The sequence below is a fragment of the Seriola lalandi genome, unplaced genomic scaffold, assembly GCF_002814215.2.
Source record: "Seriola lalandi dorsalis isolate HSWRI2012SDOR001 ecotype SW California unplaced genomic scaffold, Sedor1 jcf7180002055008, whole genome shotgun sequence".
NCBI lineage: Eukaryota > Metazoa > Chordata > Actinopteri > Carangiformes > Carangidae > Seriola > Seriola lalandi.
The window spans coordinates 4159825-4176500 of NW_019525551.1; the positions used below are offsets into that span (position 1 = coordinate 4159825).

Consider the following 16676-nt stretch of genomic DNA (forward strand, 5'->3'; position numbering starts at 1 on the left):
TGCTAATGATAACATGTTTTTTTCTACAGAATTAGATATGAGTGACAGTAATCAGCTTCAGATGACAGTTTTGTATTTAGAGACGCAGTAAACTGAAACTGAGAACCACTGATCAAGCCACGTAAAGCTGCGTTTCACCACCTGAAAGCCCTGGACTCACAGTTGTGTATGTCTGTCTGTATACAACGTGCCAGAGAGAGGAGGAAAAACAGGGTCTCTGTTCCCTCGAACACTGACCCTGGCCTGCCTGGTGGTGTTTCCTCTCCATGTTGACAGCTACAGATGATCCCCCTGCTGACACCTCCTGTTGCCTAATCTCCCCCTCCCCTCCCCACCCCTGATAATGATGGGATGGTCTGCTCTCTGACCCCTGACCCACAGGAAGCAGTAAAGCCGTTATTGGCGTGCCACAGGGACTCTGTGCAGCCTCGTTTGTTTTTGGAAGCATAGTTTCCAAGATCAGTGGGATGACCACGCACTTCCAAAGCTTTATATTAGAGGAAGATGAACCAATAAACTCAGGTTACCAGCAGGCCAGTCTCAGCCTCCACTAACCTGGTGCACAGGTTAGAAAACACAAGTAGTGTGCCCCAGCAGAGGCCCCAGTGTGGGGCTTGTTTTTCAAGCTCTGGCCTCTGTAACACACAGAAACAAGTCTGTCAATAAATGGGTTTTAAATCTGACTTAATTCCATGTTCAGTTCAGTTACATGTTTTTGTTTAGTAGTTAGTATTTGGCCATTGTGGTAGAATTGTCTTTTTGAACATATAGTATAAGATTTACAGATTTTCAGGTATTTATTTCACTGGATCAGATTAATGAACACACTGAAAGTCAAGACAGGCCTCTCTCAATGTGAAACATTAAATGACAGAGTAGTGAATATGTAAGGTGAGTATACAGTTGCTGTCTGGGGAGTAAAATCTCTTGTATGTTAAGTCCTAGTCAGTCTAACACAAGTCAGTCTGAAGTCTCCACTTCTGTTTGAGGAAAAGATTTGTCATATGAAGACATAAATTATGAATCTGCTGTCGAGCTGTCATCAGGCAGTTGTAATAAAAGCATCACTGTCAGGCCCCTTTTTCTCAGTAATATCATACTTCAGTGCAGACTTGATGTGGTTTCAGTGCTTACTACCGTTTTTAACTTTGCAGGAAAGATTTAGGAGCCGGGGTTTGATTTCCTCCCGCTCTCTGTCTCCGTAGACGAGGATGAGCTTTTACCTGTTTAAGGATTAGACTGTGCTCTGAGATTTGTTTTATGTTGTGGTAAAGTCAAAGTGAAAAAATAAGGACTTCAAAGTTTGTGTTACACAGAACCCTCCCGCTCCCTTTAGGGCTCTGACATTTAAGTGTTTGACAGTTACAGAGTCATATTTATCTGGATGAAGGTAGAGTAAAGAGTAAAACCTAATAAGACAAACCTTGAAAACTAATTCTGGACTAAACCTACTTGACTTTTTCAACAAACACTTGTATATCACACAGAGGTTAAAATCTACATTTTGTCAGCTTCCAGAAAAATGTCTTATTTTTAGCATTTTAAACATGGTGAGTGTTTTTTAAAGAGAAATTGTTGAGTTAAAAGTACTCACTCATTAATGTCATCCTACAAACCATGGTTTAATTTAAGCTGCATAACAACATGATACAGGCTGAGGAGGCCTTCACATTTAAACCAAGGCTAACTCTGTGTTTTAACTCAGCTATGGGGTAATGAATATGTCACATCCTCTAAGTGTATGTACGGCTGCTTTGTGGAATTAACAGAGCGTATAACTAAGGCCTGTCTGAGTGGTTGCACTTGAGAGGAGGTAAAATTATCCCTGTGGGTTAAGAAGAATTATATGATGAACCTTTTCTGATGCTCGGGCTTTAGTCACGAGGACGGAGGCGTTGAGGAAATGTTGACTTGTTCAGAAGTTGGGTCAGCGCTGAGTTAACCTCATCCTGAAGTCTGTGATGGGCGGCAGGGCACAGAGCCTCTCCCATGATGCCCCTCCTCCTCCTCCTGGCACCCTTTAGTCGGCCAGACCAGCATTATATCCTGCTGGGATCAGATTATGACTTTAATTCTCTGCTTCTATTACCGGTCGCCATGGCAACCCCATCCTTTATGTCACGCAGAGAGCAGAGTGTTTCAGAGCGGCACAGGCATAAAGACACATTGAATCACCACAGATATGAAGTTAAAGCTGTTATAAATGAATGATGTGTGCTGGACTGTGGCACAGATCGCATGTGGTCGCCTGTGGCCTGGTGTTCAGTCAAAGCCAACGCTGCTCTGAGCTCTTTGTCTGGTGCTGTAGGTGGTCCTGTCTGGCTCAATGGGCAGAGCATGAAACCACTTCTAGAAAGGTTTTTGATACTAAAAATGAACATTCTTATTGTACTGCAGGGCACTCAGAAAACATTCCCTGAAATAGAAGCTGCAGAGGATCTTTGTCATGTATTTATCCTGCAGACAGTTTCCTGTTAAATTCTATATCGATGGATTAAAGATGCCTGTCCCTCTTTATTTTTGTATTTATTGATTTATTTTTGCCACGCTGTTATGTTTGACACTGTAGCCAAAGTATAAGTCAGCAAACAGGAGTGCATATTAATGTCTTGCTTCTGCACAGTGAGATGCATCGTTTGCCTTAAAACACACCGGTTTTAAGCCGTTCTGTTAATCGCAGATATCATTCCAGCTCCCTTCTCTTTGAACCAAACCAACCACAGCCCCTCCCCTGTCAGCATGATAGGATTAGACGTATACTATAAAAGAAAATGTAAAAGTATGATCCTGTATGTACAGTAATAGAAGCTCTTTAAGATAGACTTCAGTTGTGACACTTTGCCTGAGGAAGAACAGTTGTGATCAAAACCTCAGCAGGAGAACTGCTGATTTTAAGGCTAGAATTATGGTTTTTTTGAAGATGCTCATCTTTGCTTAGACGCACAACGACGATGGTTAATCTTCAGTTGCAGAAGCTCACAGAGGAGTCAGTGTGTCTCTCTCTCTCAGACCGAGGAAGCTGACTGGGTGGGGAAGCAGGTTTGAAAAGGAGAACAACACTCAAACCTTTTACCCAAAATCCATTCAAGAAAGCTCCACCTCCAACTGCAGGTTATAGGCACTTCTCCGTTTAATGCTGCCCGCCACATAATGATGCAGTAGTCATAGATGTTTGCTGGTGTCAGTGCCTGATGGTGTGATTTCTCGGTGTCTGTTTTTGGATTCGTGCTGTCTCGCTTGTGTTTCTAAGGCTGCTGCCCTGAGTTAAGTTGTATTTTCAGACTTAAATGGTGTCATGGGGTTTGCTATTTCAGGGCAGTGATTGACAGGAAGATTAACAAAAATGACAGCTAATAGCTACAAAAGGCAGTTAAGTGCCTGTCCCTGTAAATTTCAACGTACCTCACCAGCTCAGAACCGCCCGGATGTGTTGAACGATCAGCCCCCCCCTGCTAAGGACGATTTTCTGATGCGTCTTACAGTGAGTGAAAGGTGAGACAGGAAGCAGATGAAGCCTGATGGCCTCAAAGCAATCACCTGTCCTTCTAGTGCCGCCTCACTGTGAACACAGCCGCAAGGAGGCATGTAGCCACCGGCCTGCAGTGTCTGGCAACGAGCCAAGTGTGTGACAAAGACACGCACACACTTTCTCTCTTATTACCTCCTCTCTTTTGCACACTCTCCTTCTCATTGTCCTTCACACAGACGTAATTGTCTCCTCTGTGAAGGACAGTGAGCTGTTACACTTAAAGTCGAGCGGACAGCCCAGTGGCAGGTGACATCATCCCCAGCAGCCGCACTGCTGCTCTCAGCAAATCTCCACATGAAGATGTGGTCTGTTTACTCTCCGGTCTGCAGAGACCTCTGGGAGTGGAGCTGTGTGTGTGTGTGTGTGTGTGTGTGTGTGTGTGTAGGCTTGTGTGCGCTTTGATTTTGGGCTGTGTGCGCATGAACAAAGGTTCCTCTGAATCTTTTTTCCCTCCTCTCTTTCTCAGCAGCAGCCAGGTTCACTGCTGTAGCTCTGCCTCTCTCTGTCTGCAAACACAAAAGAAGTAGAGCACAAACATTTCTGGATTCATACATTTAGTCTGATAGATTTCATATATAATGGATGAATTGAAACAAAACTGCAACAAAAAAAATACTATTTTGATAAATGAATAATTGTTTTAGTTTTTTTTTTTTTTAAGCAAAAATGCTGAAGATTTGCTGCTTCCAGTTTCTCAAATGTGAGGATTTGGTGCATGTAATGAAATAGTGAACATGTTTACATGATAGTAAACAAAATATCTTTGTTTTGGACAAAACAAGACATCTAAAGACGTTAGGAAATTACAACAAACATTTTTCAATATTTTCTGATGTTTGATTTACCAAACAATTAATCAATTAAATCAAGAAAATAATAGGCTAAGTGTATCTTTGATTGCACACATTGACACTACTTCCAGAAAAAAATTGAAGTATTAGTCGGTGAAGTCAATGACAGATGTCATAATGTTTCCTGTTCCAGCTGATTTTCTTTATCTTGTCCCCAGATGGAAATCATCTACTACAACACCTTTAGATATCTTTTTCCCCAACATTTAAATACTTAGTCAGTAAATACTTATATACTTAGATGAGAGTGAAAGTTAATATGCTTCAGTATCAGACAGGCACAGCCTCAGACACCTCTGCATCCTTCACCCTTCCCTTTTAGTGAAGTGCAGCACTCTTAATGATTTAGTGAGTGCAGTGAGGAGCTGGGGGTTGGAGGGATTGGGCGTCATGGTGGCAGGTTTGAGTGTGTTCACAGCTGAATACCAGCAGCTCTGAAACAAGCTGAGAATGTAAAGTTTTTTCAAACTATACTTGAAAGGAAAGGAAATTAAAATAATAAAGAATCAGAAATTAAGCGACATTAAAAAATAGAATTAAAAATACATTTTCAAAAATCTATGTAACATTTGAATTGGACACTATGGCATACCATTTTTACTTTATACATCAATGTATAAATAATCTCCTGATTCGATTTTGATTCACAAAGTCCAGAAGTGATTAGAGATGCACCAGTTGATCGGCTGGTGATCAGGAAAGGCTGGTTTTCAGTGTTATCAGTGATCGGCTCATCATCTCAGATATTCGCTGGTCAATTTGAGCACAGACGGGACAAATTGAAAGTCTGCTCACTAACTCATCTGCACTATCTGTGTCGACAAGACATCAGTCTGATGTCCGCAGACAGCTGGTTAGCTACTGTTACTGTTACTGGCTTCATATCTTATAGCCAGAGATTATATCTCCTAGACAGATCTCAGATCAGTGTGCAGTGTGGTGAACTGTGGTGGGTCCACAAAGACTGTAATCAGTCACAGTGTACAGGAATGTCATGACTCATATAGCCAACAATCATCTACGTTTTTCACTTAAAATCACCTTTTTATGCACAAACGTTTTGTCCACAAAGTAGATATTTTACACAACTAACTAAGGCAGTAATCGCACACACACAACATTTAGCACAGATGTACGTGTTCACTGAGATAAGGCATTTGCAAAGTTTGATTTCATGAATTGATATTGGACCTACCAATTAAAAATCATGATTTATAGCAAATAACTATTTTTTATCCAGCCCTAGCTGCAACTAACAATTACTTTCACTATCAATTAACTGCTTGATTATTTAGTAAATAAAATGTCATTAAACTGCAAAAAAATTTTTAGAGTTTTTATCTTCAAATGTCATGTTTTTTCTGAGCATCACTCCAAAACCAAAGATATTTCATCTACATATTTGAGATGCTGAAAGGAGAACGGCATTTTTGATTGAAAAATTTGATTTGATTGATTATCATTATAGCCTATAGTTATAGGCTTATAATTTTCTGTCAGTCGACTAAACAATTAAGCGTGTCATTAACCAGAAAAGCTGTCATCATGTTGAGTCAGTTCAATGCACAGACCTGGTTGTGTTTCATTTGCTCTGTTTGTATCTGACTTAGTTTCTGGTTGATGTTAGCCAGACTACATGTCTCTGCTGCAGAGACATGCTGACCTCTGACCCTGACCCTCATTTCACCTCTGACCTCAGCTCTTCCTGTAAATGTACAAAATCCAGCGCAAAAGAAAAAGAAATAGACGAGACACCGCAGCTGTTTTTTATGGCCCCTGTATTGATACACTGAGGCTCAGTTTACATTTTTACATATACGATCAGTTTGGCTTCTATTTTTATTGATGACAATCAATGAGAACTATTGATCTGAATTTCTTACTGAATTTCTGGCTGATGAAAACAATTTTTTTTAATCACAATTTATCATAATTTCTTATCAAAGCTCAGTTTTTGCCTTGCATTTCACTTCTGTACATGTTATTAATTAATTATGTTTTAAAGGAATTATGTTTTACCTTAGAAATTAATGAGCTGGCCTCGGAGCTTTGTATAGAAACATTTATTTAAAAGAATTGCTGAAAAGAAAACCTTCAACAACTCACTTTATTCATTTTTAATTATTGTATTTTGAACTTTGTATATAGTATGTTTTATGTAAATTAACTTTTACAATGTTTACGAAATCAACATAATATAGCAATTTAGATGACTTGGAAGAAATTGGAGACATTATAAAATTAAGTTGTTTTTTACACACAAGGATTGTGCACAATCTGATAATGCACAGGGTAAAGGAAGTGGCTAAGCGTTGTGTTGTGTGCACAAAGCCTCCTGTAGTGGAAATCATTAGTATTTTGTCGCCAGATTTCCTTTCAAGAATTAAAAAAAACCCCTTTGGCACACTTTGGGTACCTTGGCTTTCCAAGTGTCCAAATGGAGAGTCCGCCTGGCCCCATCCCCACTAAAACCTTTGTAGAATTTGTGTGCTTTGTGGTACTTCTATCTACATTGTCATGAAGTTGCTGAATGAAATCAGTTGCATTCCATTGCATGGGATCATTTTTATCATGGTGTTATCCACTGTCTAATTTAAAATAAATTCTAGGTGAGGAAAAAAATGTAATGTTTCCTTTGGTTTATCACAATTTACTTTGCTTTAGTAACAGTCACAATGTTACTGACACATGGAATAGCTATTCTTGATCTATTTTGGGTGTGACTGTCTAGGCGAGGCATACCCCCCAGCATCCCTAGGGCTAAAGAGGTTAAACCTGTTTTTAATAGAACTTCCTTCAATTTCCCCCAGAACAGTTAAATCCTAATTCTACTCAAACTAAACTGTCTGAAAATCAATGTTTGCATTAATGAGAAACAAATCCTGAAGGTGCAGCAGCAAGTCTCGGTGTATATACGCAGATGAAAAAGGGAGTAAATTTGGGAGAGTTTCCCGGGTGTGTCAGTGCTGTGGGAGAGTGTTGAAACAGACAGGATTACACACTCAATTAGGGAGTTAAATCGTCTGAAACAAAGACCCCCCTCCTGTGGTTACTGGAAAGGATTAGATTTCTAGAACGTTCTTAGAGGCTGAGGAAACATAATTGGTTAAATACGGCAAATTTGACATGGAAGTTAATTGATTTTCTGACTGGGATCACGTTTATTGTGACAGGAATTCCAGAGCATATTTGTTTCTTTGCATACTCTCTTGTTTACTGTGGGTCTGTATTCTGAGCATGTATGACTACGTTCAAACGGCTGCACACACATTTCTGAAAGCTGCTCAATGTTGTGCCTGTTTGTGTGTTGTGACGTTCTGGTTGTTGATCTGCTTCATTAAAGATGTGCCCGGTAACACTGATGCCTCGAGTGGCAGCAGGTGATAACAGTGTGAAACAGATCTGATATCTATTACTGTATTCTAGCTACAGGTGGGCGATCTGGTCAACGGATCATATCACAATCTTTTTAGGTTGAATCACAATCCACAATCTGAATCAGGAGCCTAACCCACAGATTTAGTTGAACTTGTGATCACATGACTAGTTGTACATATAAATTATGTTTACATTCAGTGTCCATCTCTCTCTCTCTCTCTCTCTCTCTCTCTCTCTCTCTCTCTGTCTCTCTCTCTCTCTCTCTCAGTGTTTACAGGTGTGCTCGCTTGCTCTAGGTTCATTGTGACAGTTTATTCTCTATTACCCCCACTGTCTGTTAATCAGAGGAATAGCATGAAACTGGTGGGAGAAATGTATAATATATCCTCTGAGTGAGTACACATGCATGTGCAAACAAACTGAAGACCCACATGCTCCATGGTAATGGAACCAAAAACTCCCCAGGGAACCTTTACTCTGCCTTATAGACCTGAAGACGTTTCAGTTTAAAAAGACGTGTCACAGTAGGAAGAACACAGGTGCAAATAATAAAATCAGTGATGGCTGAACTCCATTTAGTTTCTTCAGTGTCCTGCTCACGGTCACACTCTCAGGATTTAAAGGTGCTCTGTGAAGTTTCCACTCAGAGAAAAACAGCTCGGTCAAAACCACCACAGGGAGCCTTTACTGGGACACTTACACCAGAGGAATACAGCAGAGCCATTGTTAATGTTGTCAGTAACACCTGTGCTTTTCCTATTGTGACTACTGTGAGAGAGATGGTGAAAACCTTTTTGTAAATTGCTTCATGTCTTCAAACTGTAATGTGGCCTCAAAGCTCCTTGTCTGACCTTTTCCCTTGTGTGACAAAACCGTGCTACAAATGTCCAAATGTAAATCTTAAAGAAACTTCTGACTTTGGTTAAAACTAACAAACCAAAGCAAAACAAACCTTGAGGAACTGTGTGCAGCTACTTCATAACATGGTCTCAATTATGAGTGACACAGCTTCATGAGAGCTGAGTGTGAAAGATTACCCAGCAAAACTTTGTCTCACACGTTTCATAATGCTTGTATTGTATGTTTACATTTTTTAATGCAGCCTTTAGGGCTGTCAATCAACACGTTACCTGCCGTACAGCTGCACCGCGCAGGAAAAGCTTCAATATTCTGACATGAAGGTCTTTGTCAAGTGCAGATTTTACAGTTTTGGCTTTTGTATCATTATATTGGAGTTCATTTTGTGATATGATAAAATAAGTGTAATAGAAGAATTACAGAATTAATCACAGACATGTTGGGAACTCCAGGCAGGACGTTACCTCTCCTCCCTCGCCTTCGTCCAGCCGTGTAATCCTGCAGCCGTGGCGTTGGTGTCAGCGCTGGGATCTAGTGTCACACAGACGGACACAATGGCCGCACTGTACTCCACTCACAGCATTGTTCTCCCCTGAACTTGGGGGCACAATGAGGCTTTTATCCACACAGGACAGAGAGGCTGGCAGACCCACTGTCAGGTGCTTTTCGTCCAAGCTGAACCCATGAGGAGAGTTTGTTTAAAGTGACAGAGAAACTTTTTCTGAAAGATTGGTCCACTGTTAACCACTGAGTGAAGAGGACATAGATGCTGAAATCATTTATTTGCCGCTGGGTTACATGCTAACACTTTACATCAGGGCAAAGCTGAACCATGAACATCAAAACCCTGCTAGTTCTCTGTCCTACCACTTCAGTCATTCTAGTCATTTGGTTTTCACTTCCTGATGTGATTTGCGAGTTGTGAACACAACACTGGCACATCATCATCTTTTAAGTCGATATGCCAAACCTGTTAGCAAAAGGTCGCTCATTTACTCATCCAGCAGTTATGGAGCAACATTATCAGTAGGCAGTTTTTGAAGGCAGCAAACTTTGAGGTTGAAGTCTTTAATGAAATGCACCATAAGACTCTCCGCTGTACGGCTTGACCACATGTCAGTTGTAGTAGGGAAACACTCAGCTGTTTTCAGCTCCGCTGTGAGTCTCAGCTTGTATTTTTTATATACCTCCGGTAAGGTAACCTGGCCATGATATGTGCGGGAGGGTACGCTGTACCGCTTATCCAGTGTATTTATCAAAGCCGTAAACCCAGACTTGGTCACCGTGCTGAGAGGCATCATATCTTTCCCTGTGAACTCTGTTATTGCCTGAGTAATTTCCCCGTGCCGCTTTGAATTACGTTCATATGGAATTATGCTTTCAAACGTTTCGGTCAGTGATCCTGGTCGGGTGGTATTTGGCTTACCTGACACACACTGGTGGTCGGCATTTTAGCCATGCAACTGTGGTACATGGCTTTGAGGTGTTTTTTTAAGTGCTGATACAGGTTAGTAGTTTTGCCCCGTGAGTTAGCAACGATAGCAAGGCAGGTTCTGCACAATACCTGAAGCTGTGCAGCATCTTCTTTTTTAAAGCCAAAATAGTTCCACACAACCACGTACTGCTGCTCTTTGACACTAAAGTTTCTGCAGTGCCAGGTTCTGTCGAGCCGGGGCCATTGTACAACAGGTCAAAGTGTAGCGTGCCAAGTCTTTGCTCCCTCTTTTAGCTGACTGCTCTACTCTCGCTTGCATGTCACGTGACCACAGAGTGATCGCAGCCTTTGCGGTTAGAAAATCGTGTTTTATCATATCGCGATATTATCACAAATGCAGTTAATCGTTCGGCCCTACTGCCTGTTGCAGTTGAAACAGATGAGAGTGAAAGAAAACAGGTGGTGTTCTGCACTGCTAACCAACGAGCTGAAACTCACTGTAAAGCTCATCACTAAAAGCGACCCAAAGTCATTTTGATGAAGGTGGCGAACATGAGGTAACAAGGAGAAGAGCTCAGTGTCTTCAAAAGATTCCTGCAGGCTGCTCTTACAGGATATTTTTTTAATCAGTACATCAAACTAACATTTAAATAAAAAATAATCCACAACTTTTTTGATAATTGATTAATTGTTAATGTCAGTCAGGCTCTGTCTTCTCCAATGTGAGGACCTGCTGCTTTTTTTTCATAATTCATTATAAATGAAATATCTTAAGATATTTGAAGATATAAACTTGGGCTTTGGAATTTGGAAATGTACGAAAAATAATCTGTCATGAAAATTAATAGTTGTAGTGTTTTGTAATGTTATGTCATACTTGTATAAAACTTTATGACTGCGGTTTTACCCTATTTATTTTAAAGCAAAATATGTCAAACTGATTTGGCGATGTTGGAAAAACCCAGGCCCCAGAATTTCCCCAGGATGAGTTGGTAAAGGTTTTTCAGCTGTGAAAGCTCCAGGCTGACATTCAAAAAGCCTTTCGTTCCTGTTCTCTTTGTCCTTGAGTACGACTCCTCTTTGTGTCTGTTGTACTGTTAGTGACACCATCTTTCCTTTACAAAAAAATAAATGCTCATTTTAACTGCAGAGTGAACACACAGTCAGTCTCTCTCTCTCTCTCTCTCTCTCTTTCTCCCTTTCTCCCTCTCTCTCACATTAAACCAGTTAATCCCTGCCAACTTTCAGCTTTGTCAGTCAGTCAGACCCACTAAAGCCGTACATATTAACCCGGCTGGCAGGTTTTATGGGACAAAGTATTAGGTCAGAGTTGGATGTTGACCTGGTCACATCTGCAGCAGATGAAATATATTCTTGTGAGAGAAGAAGCAGAGAAGCACCTCATGGAGGTTTTTGCGGATTTTTAGAAAAACACTTTTTATAACTGAATGAGGTTTGTTAATTATTAATTGTGTGGCTAGTGGCGGCCGGCCAAAATATGCCTGTACAGCTCCATAATTATCATGTGTGAACTCTTTTGTTCGCTGTTTAACGAAGCAGCTCCAGGACTGTGCTGAACTTCTCCAGTAGCTTAGAGAGAATGTAGTGAGGCTCTCAGGTCTGATCTCCACAGCAGTGGCTGCGCTTCCTGTTACAATATGTCCTTGAACACACTCTGCTTACTCAGGTGTGAATTTGAATGTGTTGGTGGAGCAGTTTTTAGATGTTTGTGTTCAGGTGAAGACTGAGCTGCTAAACCGTTGTAGCTCATGAATATTTTGGCGTGACTTTCTTGTAAATCAGCAAGAATCCCTAATAAGTTTTAAAATAAGTACCCCCTGTTTAAAGCCTTTTGTTGTACATAAATAATGAGCAATAATGTGGTGTTGAAGCACACTGTAGTGTTTGCCATTGTTATACTTGTATATTGTTGTGTTTTGTTGTCTGTCTTCTTGTTTTAAGGCAATAAAATCCACAGATGGCTTCAGAAACTGTTTTGAAATGAATGAATTTTGAAAACCATCTGTACTTTAACGCTGGAACATGGAGGAGTAATGGTCTTATACAAATTATATAAGAGCTCTGTAGTGATGCTGAGCTTGTGTTTTGTAGTTTGATCCTGAATACACAGAGTAAGAGCTAAAGGTTTTTTTTGTCAGTTTTCTCTGTCTTGTTGAACTATTACACAGTCATTGCAAGTTGGCAAATATCTGCTGAATTTGAACCTAATTTAAATCTGATTTTCCAGCAGAACTTGAATTAGATTGATTTGTTTATTTATTTTTTGGATTAGTGTTTGGGTGTGGTTCCTGCAGTGCTGCTTTGTTCATGTTTTTTTTTCATGCCGATAAAGCTATTTGAATCTGAATCTGGTTATTTGTGTCCGCTGCTTGAGGCTGAATCTTTCTTTGTTTTCTTGCCAAGATTGAAAAATACAATTGAAATTATTCAGGGCATTTATTCTCCTTTATTTTTTTTATTTTATGTGTCCTTCATAATGTTTAAAGCTTCTATTACTTTTCAATCACTGATTTTCACAAAACAAAGAATTCAGATCTTTTCTCTGTGTTCATGAACACAGCCTCATCCCTTCTGTCTGTGTTTGCTGTAGGATCCGTCCCCAGCTGGCCAGGGAGAAGATCGAGGGATGTCACATCTGCACATATGTGATGCCCGGGGAGCCCCAAGTGATCCTGGGGAAAGACAAGGCCTTCACCTACGACTATATGTTCGACATGGACTCCCAGCAGGACTCCATCTACGCCACCTGCACGGAGAAGCTGATCGACGGCTGCTTCGAAGGCTACAACGCCACCGTCTTTGCATACGGACAGGCGAGTCTTTGTCCTCGTGTCTCGGCTGCAGTGCTGGTGGTTTATAGCTCGGTGGATGTCGAGAGCTGGTCTCTGTGTTTGGGTGTGTTTGAGGCAAGACAGAGGAGGAGTGTTGAGGAGGTGGAGAGTGGTGACATTTGGGTAAAATGAGACTAAAGGAAACTTCTGTTGTGGAATTTAAACCTCTGTGACCTTGTATCTGTCCAACCATAGTTTTAAAGGAATAGTGTTACATTTTGAGGGAATACACTTGCTTAAAGTTAGAGGAGAAGATCAATGCTACTCACCTCTGTACACTTAATATGCAGCTGCAGCCAGGAGGCAGTTAGCATAGCTTAGCATAAAGACTGGAAACAGGGAAACTGGATCTGGCTCTTTCTATATTTTTTGTATGAATTTATGAATTACAAAAAAGAGATTTTCACAAAATAGTTTATGTTAATAAGAATACGTATTGCCCCGGTGGCTCAATTGGAAAGCTCAGTCCTTACCATAGTGGCCCTTTGCTGCATTTCACCAACCCCCCCACCCCCCCACCCCACCCCCCTCTCCCTGACCTCCCAGTCTCAGCTATAATAAAAGCAAAATGCCAGAAAAGATAACTATAAAAAATATTTTCTGATTTCAGTATATTTGACAATACAGCAGCATGTCACTTTTATTTAAGCTTAAAAAGACAGTTTCATCTCGGACGTACCACGGCCTCTACACTAAGAGCCCTGATTTAGCAGGACAGAAACCAGGAGGAACAACAGAGGGTTCCTCTTTCAGGACGAGTAGAAATGAAACATCTTCATTCAGATTACACAGACGCAGCAATTGTAAAATTACAAACTTGTACTTACATGTACCCCACGGGTAAGACTGTGAAGTAGCTCTGCTAATCTCAGAAACAACAGAAATTTGACTTAGTTAATAAAAAAATGATTTGTGTTTAAGAGGAAAATAAAAACACAAATAGGACTACAAATTGATCTTTGATGTATTTATTGTCACAATAACCTATAAACTGCCAGCTGTGATATGCTGATAGTACAAGACTCACCTCAAAATCTAATAAACTGGATAAAAGATAAGTCTAAGCTGTAGAAGTACAAATCCAGTCTTGACCAGGATTCTGCAGAAATCCAGGATTACTGCTTTGCATTGGAACAAGATCTACTTTTATGTAATCAAGCAAATTAAGACAGTTTAAATCACTCAAATCTATGTCTAATGGAATAAACTGGACTCCACTGTTACATGTTACATTTACACATATAAAACAAATCTCTGTAAGTCATTTTGTTAGTTTTTAATTGTAGTTTGGTTGTAACTTTTCATTTGGACGACACACTTTTAAAAAAGATAAAACATTCTGATCACACCATCAGTTTATATCAGTGCTCAGCTGCAGTTCATGTGTCTGAGTCTCCTGGTTCACTGTGCAGAAATCTGTTTATGTATGATTTTGTGCTAATGTAAATCCGAATGTTAAGTTGCGAGGGAGTTCAGGCCTCATAATCCTACCAAGTTCTTCTGGGGCCAGAGAAACTGCTGTTTCCTCTGCACGCACACCGGCTCATTTATTAGTGCCGCCGCCGCCACTGATGCACCGCATCTTCAAGAACAGTTTAGGGATTTACCCGTGGTATTAATGGCATTACTGGTAGAGAGCCTGCTAATGCGAGATGTACAGAGATTCTGTATTGCAACAACGTTATTAACAAAGCCAAAATACAACAGACATCACAGCTCAAAAAATGAACAAGCTACCTTCAATGTGTTTATATACAGTATATATTCATATAATGCCAAATTAATCTTATGGAGCTTTATGTTTTTGTGGTAGTGTTGTGCTTCCATGGATGCAGGTTCCAGCTTGCAACCTTTTCTTTGTCTTTATGATAGTAAATCTTTGGGCTTTGTGACTGTGGATCAGGCAACATTAGTCAGACAGGTCGAATGTGCTTTGGGAAATTCATTTCTCACAGTTTTCCGATGTTTAACTGAGAGAATAATCTGAAGATTGTTGGATGGTGAAAGGATCATTACTTGCTTTTACTTCAGTTACTCCTCCTCCTCTTTCACTTCTTCATTTCTTCCTTCAAGTTCATCACATGGAAATAACATGCAAGTTTGGGCCTCACAGCCCCCCTCCACTCGTTACCTCCCCTACTGCTTAGGTTGCCATGGTGACGGAGCTCCTGCTTCATGGCACTCGCACGATTCAGAGTGAAGAGAAGTGGGCACACACACACTGGCACACACACTGTTTAGGCAGCTAACTATACATCTTTAATGTGTGTCCATAACCCGTATCTCCCTGGTTACTGCTGCTCACTGCTGGCCTACTTCTGAAGCCACAGACGGATCAGACCCGTTTGCCTCTGTGGCTTTACAGGGACTAATCTAGATTTAGACCGACCCACTGGGCTGCATCACAAGAACTCAGCCCAGTTTGGTGTCAGATATAAACAGACAGTGAGGATGTGAGGAGCAGAGAAAACGTCTTCTGTCGTATCAACAGTACTTTGGATTGTCCTGGATTAGTTCAGTTTAAGACGGACTCGTTCTTTTTTTAGTTTTATTTTTTGTCAGACTAAAATTGATGTCTGTTCAACTTAATCAAAAATAAACAATATATTTCAGAATTAAATGGCAAGAGAGAAATGACGGTGGAACAGTTACTAATATTTCCACTGACAATAACTTTATTTGACCAGAATGAATTCAGCCACAACACAAGAGTCACACATTTTATCTTATCTAGAAAGACTTGCTCTCCAGCTGCATGCGTAGCCCCCAGGTGAAAGCATTGAACTCATAGATGTCATAAGGAATTCTGGGAAATGTAGGAAATAAAAAAACAACTGGAAAAAAGTAGATGGCAGATTAAGTAAAAGTAAACAAACTGTAGTCAGAAACTAAACTTTATAGTCAGAAATTACTTTACAAAGTAAAACAAATTACAATATAAAAATACTCTCAAATAATGAAAAGGAAATGCAATAATAAAACAGAAAACAAAAATGAACTTAAAAAAAGTAAACAACACTTCTCCACTGACTATTGGTGCTTTTTATTTGGGTAGCACTAATAAATAAAGTGAATAATTAAAGTGAGATCACCCAGATGTGATAGTAATATGCTATGAGATTGAATGGTTAAAAAGCATAAAAGAGGTTAACATAATCATTAAAGTAAAAGAGTTATAGCAGATTTTTATCCTGATGTCAGGAGGTCATTTCTAAGCTTCTGGGACACATTTCATTTTCATTTTGCTTAAGCACTAAGTGCAGACCCCAGCACTGTGTACAATATTTGTTCCTTTGAATGACACCTTCATCTCCTCCTACAGACGGGTTCAGGGAAGACCTACACCATGGGGACGGGCTTTGATGTCAACATCGTAGACGAGGAGCTGGGCATCATCCCCCGTGCCGTCCATCACCTCTTCAAAGGCATCGAGGAGCGCCGACAAGCCGCCCAGGAGCAGGGACGCCCCGTACCTGAGTTCAAGATCAACGCCCAGTTCCTCGAGGTACTGACCCATATGACTGCATCAAAAATAATAATGTTTCTTTTATTGTTTCTGCTTCTTTGACTCAAAAATTATTAACTAAATAAAACAAACAGAATGTAATCTTCCTCTCACCAGCATTAGGACAGGCTCTACAGAGATGTCATGGGTCAGGCTTATATTGTTGACACAGCTCGTTTAACAAGCTTTGACACCAGCGCTCCATCACTAGAAAATATCCACCCTGACAATTGAACTGCGGCAGCTGTCATCGGGGGTTAGGAGGTGT

At 40.4% G+C, this 16676-nt stretch overlaps 1 protein-coding gene across 5 annotated transcripts in view; it reads left to right on the top strand.

Moving 5' to 3' along the window:
* Positions 1–16676, top strand: part of LOC111647737 (kinesin-like protein KIF21A) — a 59140-nt gene that overhangs the window by 11209 nt on the left and 31255 nt on the right. For all 5 annotated transcript variants that reach the window (XM_087171501.1, XM_087171500.1, XM_087171497.1 and 2 more), the window contains exons 2-3: positions 12663–12885; positions 16226–16408. In XM_087171501.1, the coding sequence (XP_087027627.1) occupies positions 12663–12885; positions 16226–16408 (406 nt within the window). The remainder of the gene's footprint in view (positions 1–12662; positions 12886–16225; positions 16409–16676) is intronic.